This window comes from Alternaria alternata (assembly GCF_001642055.1).
Source record: "Alternaria alternata strain SRC1lrK2f unplaced genomic scaffold CC77scaffold_2, whole genome shotgun sequence".
Lineage (NCBI taxonomy): Eukaryota > Fungi > Ascomycota > Dothideomycetes > Pleosporales > Pleosporaceae > Alternaria > Alternaria alternata.
Window position 1 is genome coordinate 238187 of NW_017306191.1, and position 13792 is coordinate 251978.

The 13792-nt window shown below is 51.4% G+C and overlaps 3 protein-coding genes across 3 annotated transcripts; 1 reads left to right on the top strand and 2 right to left on the bottom strand.

Annotated features, from left to right (window-relative positions):
* Window positions 1-2013: 2013 nt before the first annotated feature.
* On the top strand, window positions 2014-2689 carry CC77DRAFT_1076111 (hypothetical protein; the record flags this gene model as incomplete). Its single annotated transcript, XM_018529243.1, has 1 exon — window positions 2014-2689. One exon carries the CDS (start codon window positions 2014-2016, stop codon window positions 2650-2652), a length of 639 nt encoding a protein of 212 aa, XP_018390412.1. The 3' UTR covers window positions 2653-2689.
* Window positions 2690-3997: 1308 nt separating this feature from the next.
* On the bottom strand, window positions 3998-9954 carry CC77DRAFT_1056811 (hypothetical protein; the record flags this gene model as incomplete). The annotated part of the gene is made up of 8 exons (XM_018527940.1): window positions 3998-4921; window positions 4974-5318; window positions 5371-6764; window positions 7543-9296; window positions 9344-9576; window positions 9637-9707; window positions 9769-9856; window positions 9907-9954. 8 exons carry the CDS (start codon window positions 9952-9954, stop codon window positions 3998-4000), a joined length of 4857 nt encoding a protein of 1618 aa, XP_018390413.1.
* Window positions 9955-11782: 1828 nt separating this feature from the next.
* On the bottom strand, window positions 11783-12538 carry CC77DRAFT_926615 (kinase-like protein; the record flags this gene model as incomplete). Its single annotated transcript, XM_018533942.1, has 1 exon — window positions 11783-12538. A coding segment is annotated over one exon (756 nt), but the record flags the coding sequence as incomplete, so codon positions are not given.
* Between the last annotated feature and the right edge of the window lie 1254 nt (window positions 12539-13792).

The window sequence follows — 13792 nt, forward strand, 5'->3', positions numbered from 1 at the left end:
AGGTGTTGTGCGAAACACGTACCCATGCTGGCTGTTAGTGCAGCTTTGAAGATTGTGCTTAACAATATAGAGACAGCCGAGAACTGAGTCTGGCTGAGGAAGCTAGTCTCGAGAGGCGTCCCATTTAGACCCTTGACTAGCATATAGTGTCCTAACGCGGCGAAGAGTGCTTGAGGAGATTAACAAAGACTTCGGTACATGCAATTGACGAGACTGACCTATGAGAAAGAATCCAGTGATCGCTCCCACAGTCTTCCAAAATGTGGAACGCCGGATAAATTCTTTCGACGAACAAGAATGGACACGATTCGCTTCTTGCAAGATGCTTGATGAATTGAACGGCGTCGTAGGATTGGGGTTCGTACTCTTCATCTGCTGTCCTGGCTGGACTGCAGATATGCTAACAAGCGTTGAAGAGCTACTTCTGTTACTTGTAATCGTTTGCAAGTCGTGGTCTATAGACCTCAAGTTGGAGAAGTACGCTGCATGGTTGATATTTGTCTGTAGTGAGCTAGGACCGTTACCCATGGTTATTGCTCGATTAAGCTCTCCTGTAGTCTCGAGTGAATAATTGAGAGCACCGAGAAAGAGACAGTTTATAGGAAGCACTTTAACCTACGGCGTGGTTATGCTCCTCGATTCAGAAACGGGACTCAGGCTTAGACCTTGCAATACCATTGGCCAATTGCTGCCTGCATAGATCCGCAAGGTAGATGCTAAATACATAACGATCCTCCAGCATTCTGGATGTCGATGTTGGCTCTATACCAAACTAGTGGGGGCTAGGTAGCACGTAGGAGCATGAGAGCTCGGAAATGGCGTTGCAGGAACCTCCCACTGGGTGGCGCTGACGTGGGGGCCGTAAGCTGACTTCCAAATACAACCCGCCTGGGTACCTAGCCCGTGCGAGGCTGACGCGACTGCGTAACACCAACCCCGAGTACCTACATATGCTACTGCGAAAACGAATCCATGCTCTGGTTTATGACTCGCGCTGCATAGATCATGATTGTGGTAGGTCTGCACTGCCTACTGTGCGCATGGATTAAGAGATAACGACACAAGTCTACCCGCCGTTACATCATCATCCGGGATACCGTTCACTAGTACTGGAAAGATACCCTTAGGCAAGCGGCATCAAGCGTTCCAGATTACCTTCTCGTTTGGATATGGTACGGATCGGGGAGGCTGTATGTGGCTCGTTTGTTCTATGTCGTTGCAGTAAAGCATTGAAGGAAGAGAGCGGAATATAGTGACAAAAAGGAGTAATGTTTTCCGAAACAAAATAGAACCGAATCCTAACTAGATACTGCTCGCTTGGAAACCCTTCCAGAGGGGCTGAAAAGTCGTTAATAGAAGCAAGCAAGTAGATGGCTATGGGCTGAGAATGAACATCTCGTGCGAGATGTAGAGTATGCTTGCACCAGAAACGAACAGCAGCCATTGATTTGGCTTTGACTAGTGCAGTCGCCTCGCTCGTATGTCCTTTCTTCTCATTTACTCCTGGTACCACTGACATCTGTGTGTTGAAATGATTTATATCACGAAACTCATTAACAACGCTGCGTTCTCTAGAATCATCACACGTGTGACACACCATTGACAAGCACTGAATAGCAAACATCGATCAGTCGCAGGTCTTCCACTACCTCAAGTTCACTAAGTCATCGACACTATGAGTCTTTCGTAGGCCGTTGACTCGACAGGACCTTGAAAGCATGACGCCTGCTTCTCCAAGTCATGGCGAACAGATTGAGTTGCTGTCTATTGCTCTTGCGAGTCGTGGAGAGACTCGTATCCAGCAAGTCATATTCGTGACTGTCAAGACATAGAGCGAGTATAAGAGCGTCGCGAACGATGAAACTGAGAGATAGATACCAGAACAGCACTTCAGCCATATTGAGCACACCAAAGGAATCCCTGAAAACTTATATCGCTTTCAAATCCGAGTTCCATCATCAGAAAAGACTCATTTCATCAACACCCGACCAAGAACGTACAACAGGACACGCAATGGCGCCACCACAAGCAAACTTCGGCACGCTACAGGCAGAACTGGAGTATTGCAAACATGCAGATACATCAATATGTGTCCGGAATGACGTTACCAAAAAGGGTGATCGACTCTGTAGAAGCTGCCAAGATTCTCACCCCATATCTTCCTTGACGGCAATAGAGGAGCTCTTGCATATGCAATTTCCGGATGCTCACCCCAATCAGCAGCAACCTGACTACGATGAAGAACACGCCAAAAGAGATCGCCCTGACTACTTTGCCCTCTGGAAAGCGCGAGACAAGAACGACCAAGACTTGTGCGCATGGGTACAGATTGCTTTTGCAAAGGCCGCAGGAGGTGAGCTTCCAGAGAAGACTGAAGAAGAGCCGACATATTCCAAGTTTGTCATGCTTATGAAGCACGCAAGAGCTGCGAAGAATGAGGTGGCACAGACGACAATTCCTAACATCAGTGTGTCCAACACCCCCTGTGGACGTGCGGACGGCCCAGATCAGATCTGTGATAACTGCGCAAAGGCGGTGAGGGACCATGGTAGTGCGACGTTAAAGGCGATGTTTCAGGCAGATGGGATGACTATCATACCTAGTGCTGTCCGGGCGGCGGGTGATGTACGCATACTCTGGAGCGAAGAGTGAGGTAACGAAGATGTCGGAAGGCTGGTCACCTTCATGGATCTAATGTCTTATGCACCATTTGGACGCATAAGTGCACGGCACGTCACTTTCCTTAAGATATTCCTTTAATAGTCAGTTATACAATGAGTAGAGCAGAACAGAGTTGTTTCCTATGATACATGTTAGTATATAGATCCGTGCCCTACACAGTACTAATACCAACAATCACTTACACGATAAAGAGTCATATCGCATGCGCTACCTAGGTACCCCACCTTGCCTTCTACTCATCAGGTGAGACACTAGATAAATGTAGCGAGGAGATCCTGAAGCGACTCGAAGTTGTATTTTTAGAGTCTCTAACACCGCAGTCTCTTTAGAAGATCTTATTCAGCACACAATTCTACTCCAAGCTCCACGTCGGGCTCTGTGATACCAAAAAATCCGTTAAAAAAGACTTTCGTATCAGGGGAGATTTCCTCGCCACTTACGAGGATAGTAGGGTCATATTCGACTTTGCAGTCTACCACGAAGCGGCATGGCTTCTTTTCCAAGTAGAGTTCCAAGACCATAAGTATGTCTTCCCTGTGACTCGCGAAGTAGGCCGAGAGCTGCTCAACAACATCTGCAACGGTAACGGTACCGCCGTCCGCTCTACTAACAAGCAAGGGCTCCGGTGACTCGTAGTCGTAATGGTCATACCAGTCTACATAGGAGTTGGTGATTGCAATCTTGGTAAGAGGGATCTGGGAGGCTGGTTCTGCTGCGATTGCGTGACCCACAAAAGGCGAGAAGGAAGGATTTTGGGATCTGGGATTATCAAGGACGAGGATAGTGGATACATCCTCGAAGATAGACCAGCGTAATGGGGGGCGGTGGCACCGCGGTCGTTGTTCAGTCCGTTTCTGTTCAAGGAGTCGTCCAAGGTATTGGTAGCCATGTTGAGGTACGACGCTGTAGTAGACGGTATCGAGCAGGGTTTTTACCGCCACAATCGACGTGAGTTATGTAGAGCATATCTCGGCAAGACGGGCCACTTTCCTTGCGACGATCCTTTGATAGACAGTTATACAATTGAAAGGGCGGAATAGGGTAATTTCCTACAATATATGTTAGTATATACACATCCGTGCAGGGCACGGTACCAATACCAACACCAACAATCACCTACTCGATCAAGAGTCATACATCGCATGACAACAATGCCTCACCACAAGCTCACAATACCAACATGTCAGGAAACGCGATATCTCATTCGCGCCATCCACCCACGCTGAAAAATGCTCTGCATAAAGTCTTCTCTGACCCAAAAATAAAAAAACACAGTCTATAAACGCAACAACAATCGCCCCCCCTTCGGACTTTTTTAAAACCCAACCGCAAGCATCAACCCATACCCCACCGTAACAATAACCCCAAACGTCATAATACTCGCGGGAACACCCCTCGTCAAAAAATGCTTGACAGCAAGATACCTCTGGCCCGTCCTCTGATCCTCCATCATAATGGCCGTCATATTAGGGAACCCACTCGTCGGCAAGCCCATGGCCCCGCTCGCCATCAACACAGCGCCCATGACGAGTAAATTCGGATGCGGCTCCGGCATCTGCTGCCCCACCTGCTGCACAAGGGGCAGCACAATGAGCGCGGCAACGGTATGCGAGATGAAGGTAGCCACGACGAGAATTAAGGCACAAAACGTGACGAGGACGCCGTACAGACTCATTCCCTCTACTCCAGCGGTGATGGAGAGGGCAATGGTGTGTAAGAGACCGGAGCTGTTGACTGCTTTGCCGAGCGAAAGGCCGCCGGCAGCGAGTATGATGATGGTCCAGAGGAAGTTGTTGAAGTCTTCCTTGGTGAGGATACCCGTGCCGAAGAAGAGGACAATGGGTATGATGGCTACGACGCCCATGTCACCAAACGTAGCTTCAAGCTGGTGGCTGACGCACCACAAGACAATGGTCACGACGGTGACAATGGTAATGAACCACTGCACACCCGTGAACTTGTCCTTGAGCGGCCGGATAGGAACAATGGACGGCCCTTTTCCGGGTTGGAAAGTAGCCAGGAGGAAGACCCAGATGAGCAGGATGGAAATGATACACACGGGCAAGGCGACGAAGAACCATATGCCCCAGGAAGGCTCCGGGTGCATGTTTTGCAGTGCGATTAGGTTCTGGGGGGACGCAATGGGGGAAGCGGCACCGCCTATGTTGGAGGAGAGGGCGATGCCCATGAGGAGGGCTTTGGTCATGTCGGAGTCGGCAGGCAAATTACGAAGAATGGGCTGCGAAAGAATTAGCTTGACTTGAACATTTTTCTGCGACAAGTTGACGTACCTGGATGATGGAGAAGCAAAGCACAGGCGCTGCGACATTGCTAATCCACATACTAGCAAACATGGCCACAAACATATTGACCAACAGCACAGTCCTTGGCTTCGTTCCAGCCTTGCTAAGAACAAGTGTAGCCATCATCTTAGCAATATTGTACTTTGACAGCGCAGCCGCGATGGTGAAACCACCCAACAGCAACATGATGACCGGCGTCCACATGGCAGAGAAGACGTATGACGCTGCGGCCTTTGATTCCAGACGCTTGTGAGGTTCGACATCGCTTCGGACGACATTCAACGTCACAGCAAGGAAAGGAACCAGCAGGGACGTGACGAAGAGCGGTATAGCCTGTGGTAATTAGCCAAACGATCATCAAAATCGCCCAAAACATGATCCGTACCTCTGTAGCCCACAGCAAACTGACAAAGATGACCATGGCAAGACAATTCTGCTGCTCAGGCGCCTCCATAATGGGCACAACAAGCAACACAACAAACACGGCAATACAACTCAGCAGGATCCAAAACGTCCTGCTGAGCAACCATTGCGGACACCGGTATCGCCCAATCGGCGTATCCACCTCCTTCATATCCGACTCGACGTCGTCGCCCTGCCGCCGTATCTTGCCACCCGTGGTATCGCGTCCAAGCAGTGTGTGGCTGATACCGATATTCGCCGCTTGCGCTTTCCGCTCGATTCCAATCATCTCTCGCCAAACCGTGTTCCGCTCCCAGACGACGTGTTCGCGCAGGTGTAATCTCAATTCGCGCTTCGCCTCGGCAATATCGCCCTTTGTGCCGATTTGCGCGTAGGCGGATTCCATGCGCTCGAGATTGCGCGTCAGCTCGTCCATGGTGCTCTGCTGGAAGGGATAGACGGGGTAAACGTATTTGCTCAGATAGGTCTTTTTGAGCTTGCGGTCCATGATCTTGTCGTACTTTTTCAGCACTTTTTCGAATCCCGTCTTGTTTAGTTGGATGAAGGAGCGGAGCTCGCAGAGTAGGACGTATACGCTAACGAGGCGTTTCTTCAACGACACGCCTTCTTCGTACAGCGCGGAGAAGGCCATGTCGTTGTAGTCTTCGAATGCGACGCTTGTTTTCCGTCGCGAGGAGGCGTGCGAGGCTGCCATGTCTTCGTCGATTGTCCGTCTTCGTCGCCGCTGGCCGTCTGGGCTCTTCTTACGAAGCCGTGCAGTCTCGTCGGCGTCTTCGTCCTCGGAGTCGTCGCCAGATGCGTCGCCATCTGCGCCGTGATCTGTTGACCGTCCGCTTGCCCCGCTCATGGCCCGCGGCCGGTGGAAGCCAATCGCCTTGAACACACTCCCGCTGCGCATCTTCTTGCCCGGCGGCGCATTCTCATTCTCCTCGTTGTACTCCTCCTGGTGATACTCGAACGACTCCTCGTCCTTGAGCAGGGCCTCCATCTCCTCGAAGATTTCATTTTCCTTGAGCTTGTAGAAGGACGTGACGCGCTCTAGTTCGGTGTCGAGGGTATTGGTAAAGACCTTGTCTGGATCGTCGGCATCTCCATTGAGGAGTGGTGACGACTCGGCGTCGGTATGCGCCTGCTTCTGGTTGAGCTGTGTCTCAAGGCTGTAGATGTGCTTCTTGAGATTGCTATAGGCGATGTAGTGGTTGCTCCAGTCGGGCACAGCATTAAACTGCAGACTGTGCGAGAACTTCATCTCTTCGGCCTCGCGAAGCTGCTCGAGCTTCTCCCGTCGCTTCTGTTCTCTCTTGCTCTCCCTGTGCGGCTGTTCCGGGCGTGTGTCGAATTCCTGGAGCTCTATAGCTTGGGTGGGCGCAGCGTCACGGTAAGGCGTCAGGACGTCCAGGTTGGTGGATCGCAGTCTTCCAGCGAGAAGACGCTACTGTAGGCAGACTAGAGGGCGTAGCGTAGTGCTCGCAGGGCGGTCAGGTGGCTTGCAGCACGTGGAAACTGCGGCATGGAGTGATTCTATCGACAAGTGTGGGATTGGCGCGGAACCTTTCTCGGCTTGGTAGCTGGACATTGTGGATGCGCTTTCGTCACTGCACTCCCGAGCACAGTCGGAGACACATGGGCCGATGATTGGCGCTCCAGCCCTCCGCCGCAACCACACCTCACCCACGCTTCACCACTCTCTCGGGTTGTGCAACGGGTAGTGTCTTAGTTGCCCATCACACGACTACCCCACGTACATTCAGAATTAGCTTTGATATCCTCTGCTGAGCCATGTCTTTACCTCTTCGTCATGGCCCGCTCGTGGCCGCGGCTAGTCATTGCCTGCATTCGAATCCTTGCCAAAACCACCCGACCTGCATCATCGTCGCGGATATCTGGCCCGCATTCTGCCTGCGCCAATCAGATATCACAACGTGTGATATCATACATGAAAAAGAATCGTCTGTTGAGCCTCACTTTTCACAAACACCATGTAGTCAATTTTCGTGGCCAATCTTGTTCGAATGTTTTGCATTGACAGTCGACCTATATACACCTATAATCATGACCTCGTACAGACAACGTCGTCGTTTAGACTGTAGTTTGTTAGCAGTATTCATAGTAGTCAAAGAATAATGTCACTTACACCTCAGATCCCAGCCGATCTTGGGTCCCAGCTTGGGCAGCTCCTCAGCAACACTCTGCACGTCCTTGTCACCACGTCCAGACACGCAAATGACAATGTCTTGGTCCTTGTTCATCGTCTTTGCCAGCTCAATAGCACCAAACACCGCGTGCGATGTCTCCAGCGCGGGGATAATACCCTCGAGCTGTGACAAGAGACGGAAGCCAATAAAGGCCTCGGCATCTGTACAAGCAATGAACTTGGCACGGTCGCTGTCCTTCCAGCTGGCAAGCTCAGGTCCTACACCAGGGTAGTCAAGACCAGCAGAGACGGAGTGAGTCTCGCTAATCTGTCCGTGCTTGTTCTGGATAACATAAGTACGGACTCCGTGGAGCACACCCTTGCTTCCAGCTGAGAGAGTCGCGCTGTGGCGGTCGGTGTCGACACCATCACCACCAGCTTCGACACCAAGAAGCTTGACAGAAAGGTCCTTGGAGAAGGGGTAAAACATTCCTGCGGCGTTGCTGCCACCACCAACACAGGCGACTACGGCATCGGGAAGCTTACCACGCTTCGCCTGCATCTGCTCCTTGGTCTCGTTTCCGATGATGGACTGGAAAGTGCGGACAATGGTGGGGAAAGGATGAGGGCCGATGGCAGATCCGATAATGTAGTGAGTCGTGTCGAGGTGGACGACCCAGGCGCGCATTGCCTCGTTGACTGCATCACGCAGGGTTTGAGCACCAGCCTCGACAGCAACAACCTGCGCACCAAGCAACTTGATGCGGAACACGTTCAAGGCTTGGCGCCTGACATCCTCAGCTCCCATGTAGATGGTGCACTTCATGTTGAACTTGGCGCATACCGTGGCCGTTGCAACACCGTGCTGACCAGCTCCAGTCTCGGCAATAATCTCAGTCTTTCCAAGTCTCCTGGCAATGAGCACCTGTCCGAGTGCGTTGTTGATCTTGTGACTTCCAGTGTGATTCAAGTCCTCTCGCTTCAACCAGATATTGGCGCCCCCGGCGTGCTCGGTAAGGCGCTCCGCAAGATGCAGATGACCTGGTCTACCCATCCAGTCGTAGTAAGAACGGTATTCTTCCCAGAACTTGGGATCTTCGATGGCTGCATTGAAACCTTCCTCGAGCTCAGAGAGACAGTCCATAAGCGATTCAGGAACGTATTGACCACCGAATTCGCCGAATCGTGCGGGGAACTTGTGCTTTTCGTCAAATCCATTCTGCTCGTGTGTACCGTTGGTGCCGTTAGCATCATCAGTGTTGAGCATCTCCAGCTGATCAGCCAGGCCAGGACCGTCCGGTGTGTCCTTGTCGGTAATAACCTTGTCGACATGCACGTTGGTGGGCTCCTTGGCCTCGTTCAATGTCTCGATGATACCGACCTCCCGAGGCGCACCGCGGGTGCTCTTGCCGCAGATCTCGTCGCAGTACTTCTCGACTGCCTTTGCGCCCGTTCCTGGTTCAGCCTTGAGCAATGTGTTGATAATCTGGCTACCGATGACGACACCCTCAGCAATCTTGCCTACACTCAGGTAGTGGTCGCGTGTGCTGACACCAAAACCGACGGCAGCCGGGACGTTGCCAGAGTATTTGTGGACGCGCTCGAGCAGCTGGGGAAGAGCGGCGTTCATAGTACCGGAGGCGCCAGTGACGCCCATGCGGGACACGACGTAGATGAAGGAATCGGCGATCTTGCAGAGGACGCGCATGCGGTGCTCGGACGTAGCGGGTGCAATAAGAGGAACGTAGGAGAGACTGTTTTGTTAGTCTTCGTCCCATGCTCATCGAGACAGTAGGCTTACCCGTAGCTGCGGCAGAAATTCCTGAAGCGCAGAGCCTCCTCGGGTGGCAGGTCGACCATGATGAAGCCGTTGGCTCCGGCCTCCTTTGCGTCCTGCAGCATCTTCTCCTCGCCGTAGCTGAGCAGGGGGTTGTAGTATCCCATAAGAAGGACGGGTGCCTTGAGACCCCGCTTCCTCGCATCGCGGATCATCTGGAGAACGCTGCCAATGTTGACGCCGTTCTTGAGGGCTTGCTATAGACACATGGTGTCAGGAACAGTTTCGAACGCATTGTGGCGAATGGGTCAACGTACTGTGTTCGCGGTCTGGATTGCTGGGCCGTCTGCGATGGGGTCGGTGAAGGGCATGCCGAGTTCAATGATGTCTAGACGTGTCAATTGACTGCTGTCGTGCCATCTGGCATAGCAATTGCTCGCTGCACATACCAGCGCCTCCCGCCTCCATGGCCATCATGATGTCAGGCGTCTCCTCTGCGGTAGGGAAACCTGCAGTCACATACGTGACAAGAGCAGACTGCACACATATTAGCTCTACATCTCTCTTCTGGTGGTTGCACATCGTACCCTGCCCTCCTTCTTGCATTGCGCAAACGTCTTCTTAATGCCGTCCATGATGCCGAAAACCGAATCGAAAGGTTGAAGTGTGTGACAAGAGGTCAAAGCCAGCAACTGACTTCCTTATAGATGAGAGCAACTGTGAGTCACGGTATGCACAGTCGTAGGGGCTCGCGGACAAATCGGGGTTTGGTATGAGTCTTGTGTCCGCAATTTATTGAAGGCCGAAGGCGGCGTAATGCCCCTCCTCCGGCTTAGTCGCTCGTTCGGGGAAGGCGGGCGAACATCACTTCTTCTAGAAGCCAGTCTTACCAGACTCCACCTTATTTTCTTCTCATACACGTCATCGCGACCCCAATCCGATCATCAAACCGTTGAACCCCATTTTATTGACCTTTTTGAACTTCTGACAAGACACAGTCCAGTGTACATGGCAGCATAGCAGGGCAGCTACACCTGGCCCCACTGACATTAGCCAATATCCACCGGCCTATTTCCAAAGGCCTCATTTTCCCCAGCACCAGCTTCTTTAACCGTACCCCGTCGTCGTTGAAACACCATGAAAACAAATCTGCGCCCATGACCGACCTGCAGCGATCGCACACAGTATCCGTCTTCTCCGTCTTCTCATGCCAAATTGCGTCAGGCGTTTTGGGAGATACATGACAGGAAAGTTCTTTCTGCGCCATCGCGCTGTTGGATTCTAAAGTCAGATGCTCCATGATCAATATATTACAGGCACTTATATCAATCGAGATCTTATAAAGGAACTTCGCAGTCTAGAACAAACTACCAAGTTCCTTTCACGAATCCATATGGGTACCTTATTCACACCCCTCTGTGGTTGTCATCCACTGCATCCACTTCACCCCATGGTACTGCGATGATGCAGAAGCGACGAGCCACTTGTGAAATCCGTAACACGTACTTACACGTACGCAAAGACGCTCTCGAATGAGAGATATTGCGGACATAAGGAGCTTATTCACTCCTCTAGGCTTTTCGACCGGATTGCTCGCAGTGCTGCCGTCACCCTCTGATACACCGACCTTGGAACGAACTCATACTCATGCCCCTGCGCATACCAAACCGGTGATGCAAGCCCTATGTCCGCGCTGTGATCGAGCAGCAATTGCGCCATTTCGACGAACCGAAGATCCATCACGAGTTCGATAATTCTTCCGCAAGAGAAGGCGCTCCGCATCCCAGAACGAACGCAGTGGTAACCAAGATCCGGGTTCGCTCCGTGAGTGAGTAATATTCGGGCCATTGCGAAATCATGGTTTAACGCTGCATACACGAGCGCTGGTGTAAACTGTCCTAGTACCAAAGGATCATCAAATGTGTCACCATCGGGGTCGTCGACGTCAGCGGGAATGGGAATGTCCCCGTCTTCGAAGTCACAGCGCGTGCCATGTTCGAGCAAGATGTTCGCGGCTGGGATGTTTCGCATCTTGGTCGCTAGGCTGAGTGCACGTGTTGCGCTCACACGATGTCTACTCTTGACGTCTGCTTTTGACAGAATGAGTATGAGCATGCCGAGGCTCCCGTGGCTGATAACCCATGTGAGCATGTTTGAGCGTTGGCTCGTATGCTGGAAGATGGGTGTGTCGAGATCTATCTTCAATCCGAGGAGGAGTGCAACTCTGTCTTGCTGGTCGGACTGCAACGCAACTTCAAGTGCCGTGCGTAATTGTTCGACTGTGCCGAGATTCATATTCTCGTCCGTGACTATAGGTGTATTGGCGTTCTCTTCGATGCTTCCAAACATGCTGGCTCCTGTTCTTACATCTATCGCGTTGATTCCAGGCTCGGAAACACTATGTGCACCAAAGCCCAAGACCATTTCAGTGTTGGGTGGTTCCTCAAGTTGTCCAAGTCCGACAGTGTGGGGATAATCGACGCCATAAGATTCAAAAGCTCCCGCATGATGGCCAGGTCCGAACGAGGGTTCCGTCTTTCGCTCGATTACCTCCTGCCAATCGAGATTCTTGAAAAAGGCATGCTGTCTCACCTCAGACGCTCCGTTGATATTGGCACCCAATCGTTGATCAGGATTCCGATCAAGTAGACGAGATATAATGTTCTTGGCGTTTGCGTGCATTGACCTGGGAAGGTGCAGCGGCTTTGAAATGATGTTGTCGCGGATGTTTCCCAACACGTTACTATAGAACGGCGGCAAGCCCGTCAGCATCTCATATAGGACTACACCGAGCGTCCACCAATCAGCGGCCTTGCTGTACTTGTCATCTGTGAGTACCTCTAGTGCAGGATACTCTGGCCTTTTCCAGTCTGTATGCATGCCGTCACGTTGTCGAAAGAGTCCAAAGCCACATGGTGTGATGTGACCCAACGAGTCAAGCATAATGTTTCCCGCTTTGAGCCAACAGCACACATCCAGAGAATGCAGGTACTCCAAGCCGCAAACGATCTCGGCGGCATAGAGTCTGCTCGTGTCGGCATCAAATTGCCGGACTTTCTGTACATGGTTTAATAGGTATCCACCGCTAATGCAAGGAGAATAAAGGCACAGGTTATTAAGGATTTCTTCGGTGAACGCGAGGTGGGCGATGAATGGATGGTAGATGTACTTTGCTGTAGGGAATAAAACGAAAAGTTCCGTTCGTTTGACTCTTCGCATCGCGTAAAGCTGTTTGTTATCCTTCTTCCTGATCAGACCTATGGGCTTGCCCACGTTCTGAATGGGACCGCCTTCAAATCTCCCTTGATCTAATTCATGCTCGCGTTGAATCTGTATCATGTCTTAATGATGAGTTGTTAGGACGATCGTGGCGATTGTTGGAGACGAGAGGCAAGAAGGTCTGACGGAGAGGCCACGGTGAGATTTAATTATCTGACACACTGCCACACTCTGGATAGTGGTCCACTCGTACAAGCGGCTAATTAGTTTACCCTTCTCGCAATCCGATTAGGTAGAGTGTCTTCCATCTCAAAGCAGACAACACGACGAGTGAAGGATGTGACACAAAACATGGTGTTGAAATACTACCTATATTTGTGTAGATAGATACACAGCGGGCTAGCTTTCGGGGTTGTTGCTAACTACCACGGTTTGCGATGACAACATGACAGCTCCTTCAGCAATCTAAATGACACCCGTACGCAAGCCGCTTCCAAATGAGAGCCATCGCAAACATGAAGCGGTTTGTATCTGTGATTACTGCCGGTTTATCATGCTGGTAAAAGTCATTGCTGTGGATGCCGTTAGCCCTACCAGGACTATACATGTAGCCCTGTCACCGCCAGACACGTCTCCCATCCCATCCTATCCTATGCCATCAGCCCGCCAACAACCCTGCCCTATGCTTACTGGCTGATTTCGAAACTGCAAAAAGAACTCTGAGCCCTCGAATCGAACCTTCCGATGTCGCCACGTCGGTCTTCTTCCACATTCGTCAGTTCGGCGACGTTCCAGGCCAACTACTGTAACTTCCCAACGTGAGCGGCATGGGAGTTTCCGGGCGCAGCTCTCTGCTTTGCAATACGTATGCAAGTCTAGAAATTGCCACTAGCCTTTCTTCGAAGAAGTTGTTCTTTCGAACTTTGACCCATCCGGGTAGTTGCACGCTACCCCCAGAGCGATGAGATGATTAGTCCCTTGCTGCGCATCCAGAGCTTCTGTCGCTGTTACGACAAGAACCAGGTGGTCCTGTTAGAATGAATGTTGTTGTGCGCCACATATTGCCGTTAGGCCCATTCTGGAAAGTATGGAAGCTACGGATGTGCGTCTAGTCACCAATGCTTTTTCCTCGGCGCTAATCATACATACGAAGTAGGCTTCCCCGCCCAATTTGTTTTTTCTCTTCCTGGCTTCGTCTGCATGCCTTCTGGAGTTATCGCGGCAGAGCTCTCGAGCGCCCATGTCTTTCGCTGT